The sequence below is a fragment of the Bradysia coprophila genome, chromosome IV, assembly GCF_014529535.1.
Source record: "Bradysia coprophila strain Holo2 chromosome IV, BU_Bcop_v1, whole genome shotgun sequence".
NCBI lineage: Eukaryota > Metazoa > Arthropoda > Insecta > Diptera > Sciaridae > Bradysia > Bradysia coprophila.
This window is the reverse complement of record NC_050738.1, coordinates 4,496,472-4,510,011: the sequence shown is the minus strand read 5'-3', so window position 1 is coordinate 4,510,011 and position 13,540 is coordinate 4,496,472. Positions and strand designations below refer to the sequence as shown.

General features: G+C 34.9%; 1 protein-coding gene across 7 annotated transcripts; it reads right to left on the bottom strand.

Moving 5' to 3' along the window:
• Positions 1-490: 490 nt before the first annotated feature.
• LOC119085898 (S-adenosylmethionine synthase) lies at positions 491-13,288 on the bottom strand. Of its 7 annotated transcripts, none has more exons than XM_037196440.1 (9): positions 13,133-13,288; positions 11,075-11,267; positions 9,146-9,223; positions 6,832-6,954; positions 6,565-6,677; positions 2,162-2,305; positions 1,723-1,941; positions 1,347-1,663; positions 491-667 (listed from the first exon to the last, which is right to left on the bottom strand). In XM_037196440.1, the coding sequence occupies exons 2-9, from the start codon at positions 11,184-11,186 to the stop codon at positions 562-564; spliced, it is 1,212 nt and encodes a 403-aa protein (XP_037052335.1). In that variant the 5' UTR covers positions 11,187-11,267; positions 13,133-13,288; the 3' UTR covers positions 491-561. The 7 variants fall into 7 exon arrangements, 5 of the variants coding, with proteins under 5 accessions (XP_037052335.1, XP_037052333.1, XP_037052336.1 ...); XM_037196438.1 differs by lacking the exon at positions 6,565-6,677 and adding an exon at positions 3,691-3,803 and having other exon boundaries at positions 13,133-13,287; XM_037196441.1 differs by lacking the exon at positions 13,133-13,288 and adding an exon at positions 3,691-3,803 and having other exon boundaries at positions 6,573-6,677; positions 11,075-11,433.
• Positions 13,289-13,540: the final 252 nt, after the last annotated feature.

The window sequence follows — 13,540 nt, the reverse complement described above, 5'->3', positions numbered from 1 at the left end:
ATGTTTGTCTGAATTCAAAAAATGCAAAAAAAAAAACTCTTTTCCACACAAGAAAAACAATTCGTGCAGTTTCCGGTTTAACTGCACTACACAAAGAACAGAAAAAATGACATGAAATATAAAATACATTTTTTTTTGATTTCATTAATTTACGACAAAGTTTTTACGGGACGAAATTTCTATTCAATTTTTTTAATAGGACCTAATGAGTCCAACAATTCATCAGATTCAGTCGCAATCCTAGTTACTTTTACAAACTTATTCACAAAAAACTATATCATCAATTCAACTATATCTTGATTGCTTGTGACTGCATCGTCTTCCAACGAAAAATCATGCATCAAAAATTTAAGACCCGTAAAAACTGTGCCGCGCAATACACCGAAAAGAAAATCTGAATAAATGATTTAAGTTAATTTCAAAACGGACAAAAGAAATTTTCTTTCTTTCAAAACACACGCGATTTTTTTTTTCTTTTCTTTTTTTTTTGTTATGTTTCGGTTATATGGATGAGGAGGAATATTTTGACTTTTTCGAATTCGGTTCGTCGTTGCTGTCTGGTCAATCAACAATAAGAGTTTTAGCCTCTTCCCATGTGAAGCCGGTACGGCCGAAATGTCCGTAGCAGCTGGTGCGTTGGTAGATTGGCTGTCTCAAATTCAATTCTCTGGAAATTTGGGAATAAATTGGATGAGTTAAAACGATCGTAGATGGTAGGATAGGTGATTAGGCAAAGCTTTCAAAATTTAAATTCAAAAAAATGATTTAAAATTGATCCGACAATAGTTTTATGGTAGCTACAGCAGCTGTTCTCATTTTGGAAGAATTATTATTATTGCAAAATCATGAACACGGCAGACTCAGCCACTAAAACCCTTCATTGAACGGGCATCATTTCAACACTCCTTGACTTTGGCATTGTAACAATTTTCGAAGTACGTTTGGAACCTCTCTAAAAGTAGATTGTGCGACTTGCTGTGTACGAGTCACCGTTTCGATATAAATTTTGATGTATCAGGCCACTGACAAAATAAAACTTTTTCCCCCTTAGTCAGGAATGCAAAGTCTCAAGGTTACAAACGGCTTAACAGCCTATTGAGCGTCTGATTATGGATCCATTGAAGTCAAATATTACTTAAATAATTGATGGAAGGAGGATATCGAACAAGAAATGCTTTCTATCAATTATTTAACTTCTTTGAAATCGAAACTTCTGAACCGATTTATGTAAAGCCAACTCAGTGGGCGAATGAAGCTTCTGATATTGGGATATAATCGCCATATTCTGACAAACCAACCGGTACCGGTAAATTATTTTCAAAAAATATTTGAACAAAAACACTCACTTGACAATCATTCCAGGTCTCAAATCAAAGTTTTTGCGAACGATTTCCAATAGGTCCTTTTGTGATCGGGTCGATGTACCAAAATCAAAGACTGTGATCGACAATGGTTCGGCAACACCAATAGCATACGACACTTGAACCAAACAACGTTTACATAAACCGGCCTTTACCAACGACTTTGCCACCCAGCGTGCCGCATAAGCAGCTGATCGATCGACTTTTGTAAAATCTTTACCGGAGAAAGCACCACCACCGTGTGCGCCCCATCCACCGTATGTATCGACAATAATTTTGCGTCCAGTTAAACCAGCATCACCCTACGGATTCGGATAGAATTGAGTTTTGTTTTATTGATAAATTGCTCCATCCAACCAACCATTGGTCCTCCGATGATGAACAGGCCACATGGATTTATGTGAACAATTGTCTGTTCGTCATAGTATTTGCTGGGAATGACCGTTTTAATAACATGCTCTCTAACGGCGGTCCTGAGTTCATCCAATTGAATCTTATCGGAATGCTGAAGGGACACAACAATTGTGTGTACACGTTTTGGGATGCAAGCGCCACGGTCGAAAAGGTATTCACAAGTAACCTGTTGAACAGAACAAATTGCCCGGATTTAATACGAATCCAAATTCAACAACAGAGAAAAATTAGATTTGTGTGGCTGAAGAAGTGATCAGAAAATGTGTTGGCATCATCTTTTATCAAGAGTAGCAAATAATCAACTTATGAATACATCACGGACTTCTTTCCACACCACGGATATAACAGATATTGTTTTTGCAAAAATATTTTTTTACGTAACTCACTTGTGTCTTTGAATCTGGACGTGCCCACCAAAATGTTCCGTCGCGTCTGAGTTCGGCAATTTTTTCATTTAGTCTGTGAGCCAAAACAACGGTCAATGGCATGCATTCTTCGGTTTCATCGGTAGCGTATCCAAACATGAGACCCTAAAAATTCCGTGGTTATCGAAATGTGAAATTCATTTTATTTTTTGCAATGAGAAAACATAAATTTACATGAAACAGAAAATGGTTACATAGTAAAGCACACAAATAAAGCTTGCAGGTAAAGCAACACTGACGTTGAAATCGACTGATTGCGTTTTGTGGTGTAATTGTGTTGATGACGTTTATAACGATCGGTGAAAACCCCGTCGGTTCATGTAGTAAATTTACTTTTAATTTAGGTCTCTAAAGCAGCGAATCAATTGCATCCGGGCTGCGAGAAAGGAAAACCCCCGTATTTTGATATCTACGGGGATTTTCCGATTGATTGCTATGGGATGGGAAAATCCGCTCTAATGGAAGCTAAGGAATTGTAGTTATGGATTTTGTTCCCCAGAATTTTCCGAATTTTTTTGATATAAAATTCCTACAAACACGCCCTGGTGCATTGTACTGCATCAAAGCAAGAAACATAAATTCAGCTGTAAGAAATACCAAATAATTTTAAAGCTCTCTCATAATATTGAAAACAAAAGCAGTGAAAGCAGTCGTCAAGCGAGAACTTATCGAATTATTACACTTAAAATTGACCCAGTTGATTGAGAAATACACAATTAAACAGCCGAAGTTCTTGTTGCTGTTTCATCATTTTAAATTCAATGTAATCGGAATTTTTAAGTATTATTGGCCTTGTTCTGCCGGCTTAGCGCGTTTATCAGTTTAAGAAGTCGACGTGATCGTCACAATAAAGCTGATAAGCAGTTTTTAGAATAATCGTCGAAAATGTTAATTTCACCAGCTGCATGAACGGGTTGTGTACGCATGGTTACGATAACCGACCATTCCGAGCGGATCTTTTTTTTTTGAATATTGTAAAACCAAACAAGTTTCTAGTTTGTAAATATGCAACAGCAAGACAAGATCTTTGTTTACAGCGATGATGACCGGATAATAACACACTCAAAATTCACGTTTGAAAATCGCAAGTAACAATATGTGATGGATGATGACATAATAACATGTTGAAAGTGTTTGCTGATCCATTAGCATGCAAATTTGATGTAAAGTGTGAACTCATGCAAGACATTTTGTATTTGTCCAGTGAATTTAGTTAGTTTATTCAGTAAAAGTTAAGGATTGGAAAGAGACACAGAAGAGAGGAAAGAGAAATTAGTTTTCACGAAAATAAAAATTGTTTGCGGTACAAAGCATAACATATTTCTACAAAATTAGGAGCAACTCCATCCGTACAAACAATAAATTGCAGAAATTAAAAAAAAATAGAAATCTATATACACATAACACCACCACCACCGCCACCAACACCGAAGAAAGGTCAAGTATACAGATTTACTACGGTAATCAAATTGGTCTCATAAATTCCTAACCTGATCTCCAGCGCCAACATTATCATCATCACGATTGATGTGTACTCCAGCCGCAATATTTGGAGATTGTTGATCTAATGCAAGCAAAACGTTGCATGTCTTATAGTCAAATCCTTGAATGACGCAAAAGAAAACAAAATTGACAATCAAAATTTAAATTCAAATGTTTTGTTGAACGATATAAAACAGATAAGGGACGACATCGTTTGTACATCCAAAAACACTATAATTATGCTGAAGAAGAGATCGTTTCACATTTAAGTAAACAGTTCAGATTGCATTTCATTTATGATGGGTTTTTGGTTACAGATCCGGTATCGTGTTTCGTCTGGCTGGACGGCGAAAGTGTGGATCAACTTAAAAATAGATAAACTTTATCGTAAGCAAGAATTGGGTTCGCATTAGGTTTCTCTTTTTTTTTGTCTTTTTGTGTAGTCGACGAAAAAATGAATCTTAGTAAATAATATTTAATTTCTCGTTGGATAAATAATTATTTATGTAAAAAAGGCGAAGTGATTGATCTGTTTGTTTGCTTTTGCTTTTGAACGTGGTACTAATTATTATAATTATCTTCCGTCAATTTCTGTTGATGTATCGTATTAACGTAATGACTTTCAATCACTCGTTCGTTTAAACCGAGAACCTCTCACGACAAAAAGAGCTAGACTTGTGTCTTTTCTTTACCGGATGTGCGTTTTTGCAGTGAGACCGACAATATGTATGTCTATTAGCCACTCATAAGGTCACGGTTTGCAGCCTATACCATGTGACATTAGAAGAGCCCTAACGAAGGCATACCTTCTGTATAAGTATATCAACCTTTACACTACTTAATCTTAGAAAATCGGAATGAGTGTCAAAGTGAAATTATTGGCCGCCAAATGAGTCATGAGAGTTAAAAATAAAATTTCATTTGAAATTATCTGACTCGTCAGACTCCTACTTTTCAATAACAACCTCATTTTTAACTCTAATTCAATCTGACATCAATCTCGATTTTCTACGATGTGTAACGGCTGAGATGCACTAGTTCAGCAGGGTTACTCTCGGTCAAATACGAGGGCGACAGAATAAGCATTTTTTTTTCTTAGTGGAGCAAGAAATGACGTAGACGGTTTCAATCTTGTGGGTCTTGTGCACACGTAGAATCTCGGTCTAGTAAATATTGCTCGAACCATTTACGTTACGTAGGTTTTACAGAGGATATTCGCTGACTACGAGTCAATTCAAATTACAAAGAAAGTCAGACCCAAAGTTTGCAATTTGATTTCCAGCACCCGGAACTGCTGTTACTCACCACGAAGTCAGTAAATGTTGATATGGATAACAGCAACAAATAAAATCGAAACAATTTCGACGGAAGATGAAATGGCTTTTTTTAATCAACTCGTGAAGCAACAAGTCGTCAAAAACAATAAATTCAATGACACTGAACTTATTGTTTTGTATGTTACATGTTCGGAGCGCAACGCGTGTATAATGGAAGGATTGTGCAAATGGATCGTAGCTGATAAGTTACAGAATGAACATTCTGCGTCAGCTCTTTATAAATTCAGTCGAAACTTATAATTTTCGATTATGAGTCGAAACGACATACCAAACGATGTGTTACTTCACAGTCACGCGTTTGTAGATAAAATCGCATATTGATGGTGCTGACATTATCTGAATAAAAATGGAAAATCGAAAAATGCTTCCTCTTGACATTTAACCCTCGAATGGAAGGTCTAACATGAAATTTAAATGTAAATACTTGAGGCTGTGCTCTTATCTAATCATTCAATTTCTTCGAATTAAAATCTTAATCAATATTAAAACATGCGCTGATGACCGAACACTTATAGTCGATTGATGTTTTAAGATTTTTTTTGTCGAGATGTCGTTTGTGAAATTTGCTAATGTTATTTTGACCCAAATCGTTCGTTAAATGATGAAAGTCGATTAATGAATATTGTACGAAGATGTTTTAACATTCCTCCCATCAGCATTCACATTCAATAATTTCGTTAAAATTCCCAATATATTTTTTAGCCATCCATCGTCTGAAACTACGTTCTAGGTATCAAATGTTAATCGATGAAAAATATGGTTTTTCAGAGCATAATAACCCAACCGAAAAAAATACTGCAAAGTCACGTCGTCAACGACGTACTTAATTATATCAGTTCAGCGAAAAAGAAGAAGAAAAAGTCAACATGACCATGAAAGTCGCATTTTTTTCGCTATATTAACCAAATTGAACGTAACAACGCAGTTTTCTTTTTTTTTGTTTGGTACTATCCAAAAAACAGAAGCGTATAATTTGACTTCGATAACCTTATGACATTTGCTTATTGTTTGCTTGATTAAATTAACTCGACAAAAAAGAGCTATGGGCTTACGTGCCGGTTGTCTTGCTTGCCAAATGACTGAATACAAAGGAAAATTCAAAATAAATAAAAGAAATCGATGGAATCGTTAATGTACTCAATTCAACTTGAGTAACTAACCAAAAGTGTGAGGGAACTATTGTGTCGTTGACTCTTGTATTTAAAAATGTAAGGAAATTTGATAACTAAACCAAAGTATGAGCTTTGATATAGTAGCCAATGATTCGAAGAAAATTGGTTCCACAAGAAGTAATCGAAGTCCCGGAACAAACAAGAAATGAGACTTACTCACAACATGCACTTCGTACTTTGACTATTGGCTTGTCTTGTCTTGTTCCACAAGCGAATAAAATCGCTGAATGGACAATCTTCGACTTGAATGATTGATTAACTCCCCGTTATGGTTTTAACTAATTCTAAACCCATAATTGCATTCAATGCGATATAAGTATGTATCCCCATTCAGTACTCGCAGTACTGCAAACAACGGATAAAAAATGTGTACCTGATCACCAGCACCTATATCTTGTTCTTCGCGACCAATATGCACACCTTCGGCAATATTTGGTGATTGCTGTTCGATTGCAACCAATAAATTTAGCGTCGCCCAATCAAATCCTAATTTTGTAAATGATTAGAGGAGGTGCGACAATATGTTACGAGAGTTTTTGTTTGATTTTTAATTCATGAACTTCAGTAGAAGAGATTTTTTTGTTATGAACTGTGTCGGTATTTGGGAATGGGATTTTTAGTTTGTTTTTTACAAAATTACCTTTGGATGAATCGTCGTAGCCGATGTGATTGACGGTGTCACGAACAACTTTTTGATAGTCTACAACAGCTTTCGATGTGATTTCTCCGCAGAGTAGGATCATACCAGTTTTTGCAACGGTTTCTAAAAATAAATACAAAAAATTAAATTAATTGATGCATACGATAGTTATGGATAGAACAGATTGGACTGTAAGGAAATGGCGCCAGTTTGATGAAGAATAGATTTGAAGGAAATATGAACTTTGGTAAGAGTGGTTCCAATTGTTTAAACAAATATCGTAGGCAATGGAATGCACGTAAAACTTTTTCTAAAAAACATCAGAAAAGGGACACACATTAAAAGCTTACGAGAAAATTCATTGATCGCAGTAAATTAGAATATAAATGTCTTGTTCCTTTTAAGAAAAAAAACAATTATTTAAAGAAACGTTCAGTCTAAGTCATGGCCTATTTTAAGTAATTTTATTTACCAAAAATTACCAAAATTACTAAAATTTTCCAAAAATTACTAAAAAATTACCAAAAAATGTCTGGTAATTTTTGGTAATTTTTAGTAAATTCTAGTAATTTTGGTAATTTTTGGTAAATAAAATTACTTAAAATAGGCCCAGGTCTAAGTTAGACTGTCTAACAACTCAAATTTTCGAATTTTAGTGTCATTTAAGAAATTGAGAAAATTGAAATTTGAGGGTACTCATATAAGCGACACGACGGACGTTTAAACCAAAGTTTAAGTTCGTCGTGGGTGTCAAAGGATGTTAAGTTCGTCGTAATTTTCATGAAGACATCAATTTTTTCATTAGGACACCGATCATATCAGATCAGGTAAATATATGGGTTGTCTCCCTACTGTATACCGGTTGCGGAAGTAGTTGAATTCGGTGTTCGGGCATTTAAACAAATGCCTGAATAACATATGAAACCTCATTTGTGTAGTGTTAGTGTATAATCAAAGCAAAGCAAATTGCCTAGTAATTAAATAAAATGCAAAATTGTGAGTTTAATTGTGCACTTCCTAAGCCAGTTTGAAGAAAAAATATTCGTCTTGTAATTAGTTATTTTATTATTTGGTGTTGATGGGAATATAAAAAAAAACTTTTCGACGAATAAATTTACATCTGGGGGCAGTATTTAGCGATTACAATCAATTTTATGATTACAGTCAAGTCTTATTCCAGTTTTTCATTAATCAATTTTAATTAGATTTTGATCATAAAAATTGCATTTAAATACCGTAAAAACTGAGTCTGTCTATAGCTCACAATTACCTACTATGCGGCACACGTCTGTTGTCATTGAGAATAAATTTTGTTTCGGTTTGAATATTTTATCACAAATTACATATTTCGGTCGATTCAATATTTAGATTAGATTGCCAATACGTCGTTTTACCAAATTCAAAATATTCATTAAATTTCGCCATTTCGTACAGAACCGAAATTATTAATGTCAACCGAATTGGTTGAACTTTGTTCCGGTTTTTATTCAGCTGGAACCACTCATTATGCTTTTATACGACTTTGTACTGATTTTTAAGTCACCCGTGTAGTATGAGTGGAATGGCTGGAAGCAAAGTTATATCTGACTCTGATGATCAGAGAAATGATAAGTTGGTACGCGCCTGTGGCGAGATAGAAGGAACATGTGAATGACAGTTGGCTCCTATGAAAGAGAATGTGAGATAATTTGTATGCAATTCTCTCACATTGTCACCCATAGTAGCCAACTCACATTCTCTCCCATAGGAATCAACTGTCATTCACATGTTCATTCTATCTCGTCACATGCGTACCAACTTATCATTTCTCTGAGACTCAGAGTCTGAGTTATATACAAATTCGGTTGACGTTGACTTTTAAATAGTGTAACTAGATTTAACCCTATTTAACCCCTACCAGTACTCAAAAACAGAACAAAAAAGGACTTTTATTAATTTAAAGTGGCATGGGATACTGTGGAGTCATGAGGATTTCAATCAATTGATGGACGTAGATAAAATAGGAAAAATTGCGGAAATTATGATCTCTGCAGGCTGGAATCATTTCAAATTTACTAAAATTTCGTTTTCTCCAAATCCATAGTTCGAATGTCTTCGATGGAAATTCAATATATGGCTTTCAGCAGCTATCGACATTATTTCTGGGAATTTTATAAAATTCACAAGAATTTCATCAGAATTCTCTTGCGGTACTGTAGAATTCCATTGAATTTTATAAAATTCTGAGAAGTAATGTGGATATGTGGATAGCTGCTGGAATTGGCCATATTCTGATAAAAACAGGTAAAAATGATTTAAATTTTTTTAAACTTACCGCAGGCTACCTTAGCATTTGGATCTTGTTTTAAGTGTGCATCTAAAATAGCGTCCGAGATCTGGTCACACATTTTATCTGAAACAAAGTAAAAATTCGAAATTGTAATTTTTCATAATTATTAAACCGACGATCCACAAAATGAGAACGGATTGTGTGTGTACGAAATTTGATTATGATGAGACGAACAGAAAACCGACTCGCTGTTGTTTTTAATCGTATCATATGTACTCACCAAGAAACGAAAAGATTACGGCAACATTATACAAATAAGAAATTCGGCACGTGTTGTCAAATTGCAAGAAAATTCGCTCATTGCGGGACAAAAAATGTGCGAGACATTTGAGCACAGTAAGACGACACTTTACACGGAATTATGTGGCAACGAAACAGCTTGCAATATTTTTTGTCCTAACGATTTTTTTAGTTTTAAAATTTAAACAAAAATAATAAAGTGATAGCAACGTTTAAAAAATTCAGCTGGCGTGTCAACTATTTTGAACAGCTAAAACACCACACACCTGTGTAATTTAAAGAACACTACCGGGTTGATATAATCGACATCAAAATTATATCGAGATGTTACTTGCCTCTCGAACTCCCATTTCGTAGATTTTCACCTTCGAACTAGGTCTACAATTTAGCTTTCAGGACAAATAAATTTATAAATCAGATAGGTCATAGAAAGAGGACAGACCACTGGACATTTTGCGGATGTACTACCAACAAATCTAATCAACCAGGACACGAATTCCAAATATTTACAAGAATCTATAAGTCTATGATCGCATTAGCCCCGATACGTCACCCCGGCCGGACTAACAAAAATATTCTGTTAGTTTGTGCTCACATTTTTAGCGACTCAAAGATGTTACTCATTAGCGACATGGAAAATGTGGTCAGTGGATTGTGTGTATAACCTTGAAAGACAGATTGCCAAACTGACAATGTCGAAAATTCGCTATGTTTACTCTTTAACGCGTTTCGCAGAGCCATGCGAAACGAAAACAACGAGGCAAAACACATCTCGCGGCATGGAAAATATATACAAAACGGCTGACGCACTTATTTTATTGTGACATGCGCACATGTCCGCCGAATCGCACTCATACAAATACAGTTCGTTCATCATGTAAATACACACCATTCACAACATAATACCCGAACTGAGGTTGTGTTCTACTTATGTATGGAGTGATAAAAAAAAAACTTTTTTTTTTGGGTATTTAATGTGCCCACGTGTGTTTCGCATCATCCCATACTATTTCTGGGTAAAATTTTCCACAAAATCGAACATGTCAAATGTGGTTTTTTCGAACAACCGACCGGGTGTTCAATGATCATTGATAAACATTGCAATTACACAATTTACTGTGTCATAACAGAGACGGAATTGTGTCTAATTTTCGTAAAAACTCTTCCAGACACGCGCGGGCGCCATGTTGATATTAGATGGAATCGAGAGGTCTTTTTGGTTTTTTTTTCTCGATGTTTATTTTTTGACATCATTCGTAGATATAATCAATGGGTTGAACCACCGACATTTAGACGCATTTCTTGATTGGTAAAATTTTCCATTGAAACAGATCGCATTTAAGTCATGATAAGAGCAAGAAAATGGGTCAGAATATTTGAAGGATAGACGGGTTTTGTCACGTTCGATTTTCTATTCTTTTTTCTGTTCAAATGTTCCGTCTAAAAACGTACACGCACTTGTCTAAAATTAGAATAAAAAAGTGCACACACCACAAAAGCCTAACATTAAATTCAATGAAATCTCATTCGAAAGTGAAGACATACGAATGGCTAATGAATGTGTGTAATGTGTATGGAAAAGGTGCAATGTTGGTGGTGGAGCGAGCACATTTTAACTACATCGCCGTGCACAATTTTTATGAGAATTTATTAATAATCAAGTTCGTTACTCACCAGGATGACCTTCTCCTACAGATTCCGATGTAAATAGAAAATTCTGGCCATCCTCCATATCGTATTTTCCGTGGCCGTTTGTAAAGCCATTGCTATGGGCTGATTGCGGCATTTTTTCCAATATTTTTGTTTTAATTTTGTTCGAGTGTAGATTGCTCGAATTGAATTCTGTTTTCCACCAAATTGATGATTTCTATGCAACAACACAAAGTCGAATTGCTAATTACCGTACTGATTCAGCAATAATGTAATGAGATTAACAATTAAAATATAAAACGAAAAACTTCACAATAATTTCAATATTCTTGTACTGCCCCGTCTGTCGTTTGTGGAAAAGAGACCTCGTAAATTGGAAAACTTCGAATTTATAACCTTCTGTCACGTGGTATCTACCGGTTGTGTTGCGTACTTTATTATAGTTTATGTCTGGAGGTGTGTGCGATGTTCGCGATGTTCAACCCGATCGAACACAAATGACGCGTACTTCAAGCAAATTTAAACATTTCCGGCACCAATCGAGTGTTTCAATGATTTTCATTAAAAAGTAACTCAATAAAACGGAATTTGTTCAGAAAAGTGGTCATAACACTCTTGTCGTGTTCCTGTATCGGTATCAATGAATGTGTAGCAATGGCCTCTACGCATACTCGAGGGTAGTGTTACAGAGTAAGTAGGGTACATCTACGGTTAATTAAAATCGCGGCAACACAGTCTTTCTGTATGACGCAGAATTACAAGAAAGTTGATACAAAGTTCTGTTTTCCAATCAAATTATAACATTTTCTCAACTCAATGACCGTAGTATTGAGAAAGACGTTTGTATGCATCCGACTGATAAATCCTTTTCTAGGCATACAATGTGTATTGTCACACTCGGTGTCATAACTAACGAATCGATAGAGAAATGAATATTTCGTACATGAAAATTGTTATTCGCGTGACGATATGAAGGCAAGTGATTTTTTGTTTCCTCTTTTTTCAAATCGTCAACAACAACAAAAACAAATTCAGTACCGTTATTGGATCACGCGTTTTAAATGTTAAACAATCACAACGACGGAACATCATGTTGTTTACATCAAATAAAATGAATACAAAAAATTTTAAATTCTGATAATATTAGAGCGTGTAGGTACTAGTTCAATATTGATAAATTTTTAATTTTATTTTCGTTTCAATGTGGTGATATCAATGTTTTTGGCAAAAAAGCGTGTCGCGCATTTCGCAGAGGTCAATTGATATTTTTCCTTTGTGGTTGTTTTTTCGTAATTCAATTTCAAAAATGTTTAAAATCTATAGTTATGACTGTAATGAAATTAATCTACAAAACCTCACAATTTTGATTGAAACAACAGGGGTAAACCATTTTGGCGATTTCGTAGACTCTTGACATAAAATATATGGAAGAACTGTCGAAAGTCAACGAAATTTCCATACTTACGAACTTTACGAACCATAATGATTTACCCCTTAAATTGACTAAACAAAGAGTAGTCTTTGTTTTGCATCTATTTACATAGTATATGAAAACCTGAATGCGCAATGGCTGAAATGGTTTTTGAAGTGAGCGACGAGTTCCAAGGAGTGTAGTACTAAACTCGAAAAATCACTGCAAAGCCAATAATCTACAACGAAAGTTTCGTTGACCTGACATTTTGGTTTGATTCTTTCTTTTAAATTGAGCTATCAGTGAATGCAATACCAAAATCAACGATTACTGGCTACGTTATGTAATGCAAGTAAAATCACGCCATAAGTGCGCAAAAGTTTAAGTCTTTCTAACTGAAAATGGACTACACTTACATATGGTTCGGCCTCTGTCAAGAAACGTTCGTTAAAATCTATTGTAACGTTTAAATTTGAATTGGAAGCACACTTGAAACAAAATCACTCACAGATTGAAAACTCGAAGAGCTACTTGAAAAGGGAAAACCTAAGCCAACATTTAAATTTGTTTTCAGGTAGATTTAATTTATTTCATGAAAATATCAATCGATGGTTGTGAGGTTATGCAATTTATAGAATGGCTTGCACGAAAATCACACAAAAATTTAAAACCTTTATTAGCAAAATCAGTTGCTTTCTTGCGCAGTTCACTGGATATTTTGAAAATTAAACAGAAAATTTGATCACAATTTAACAGTAAAAATGGTAAAAGTGTAGCTGTTTACACGTTAACTTCTGAATACTGAATGAATTCAATTTGCATTCTTTCTCAACTTCTATTAAATAATAATTCGCAACTGAATGCGGTGTATGTGTTGTAGACTGATAACGCACACATGAAGCTACATCCGTGCTAGCTAGCTAAAGTATTACGTGCAAAACACAATCATTTTGGGGGCCTTTCATTCAATGTCGACATAACAATGATAGGAATATGATTTCTAATCATTATCTCCACCACCACCAACAAAAAAGTTTATTTTTCAAAGAAACCTTAACGTTTTTTTCTCGCTGTAATCG

Coding starts and splice junctions, on each gene's coding strand:
- LOC119085898 (XM_037196441.1), bottom strand. CDS start 11,186: ATGCCGCAATCAGCCCATAGCAATGGCTTTACAAACGGCCACGGAAAA. Junction 6,678..6,831: donor CTACGACGATTCATCCAAAG/GTAATTTTGTAA, acceptor TTACAAAATTAG/GATTTGATTGGGCGACGCTA. Junction 3,804..6,572: donor AGAACAAGATATAGGTGCTG/GTGATCAGGTAC, acceptor GCGTCATTCAAG/GATTTGACTATAAGACATGC.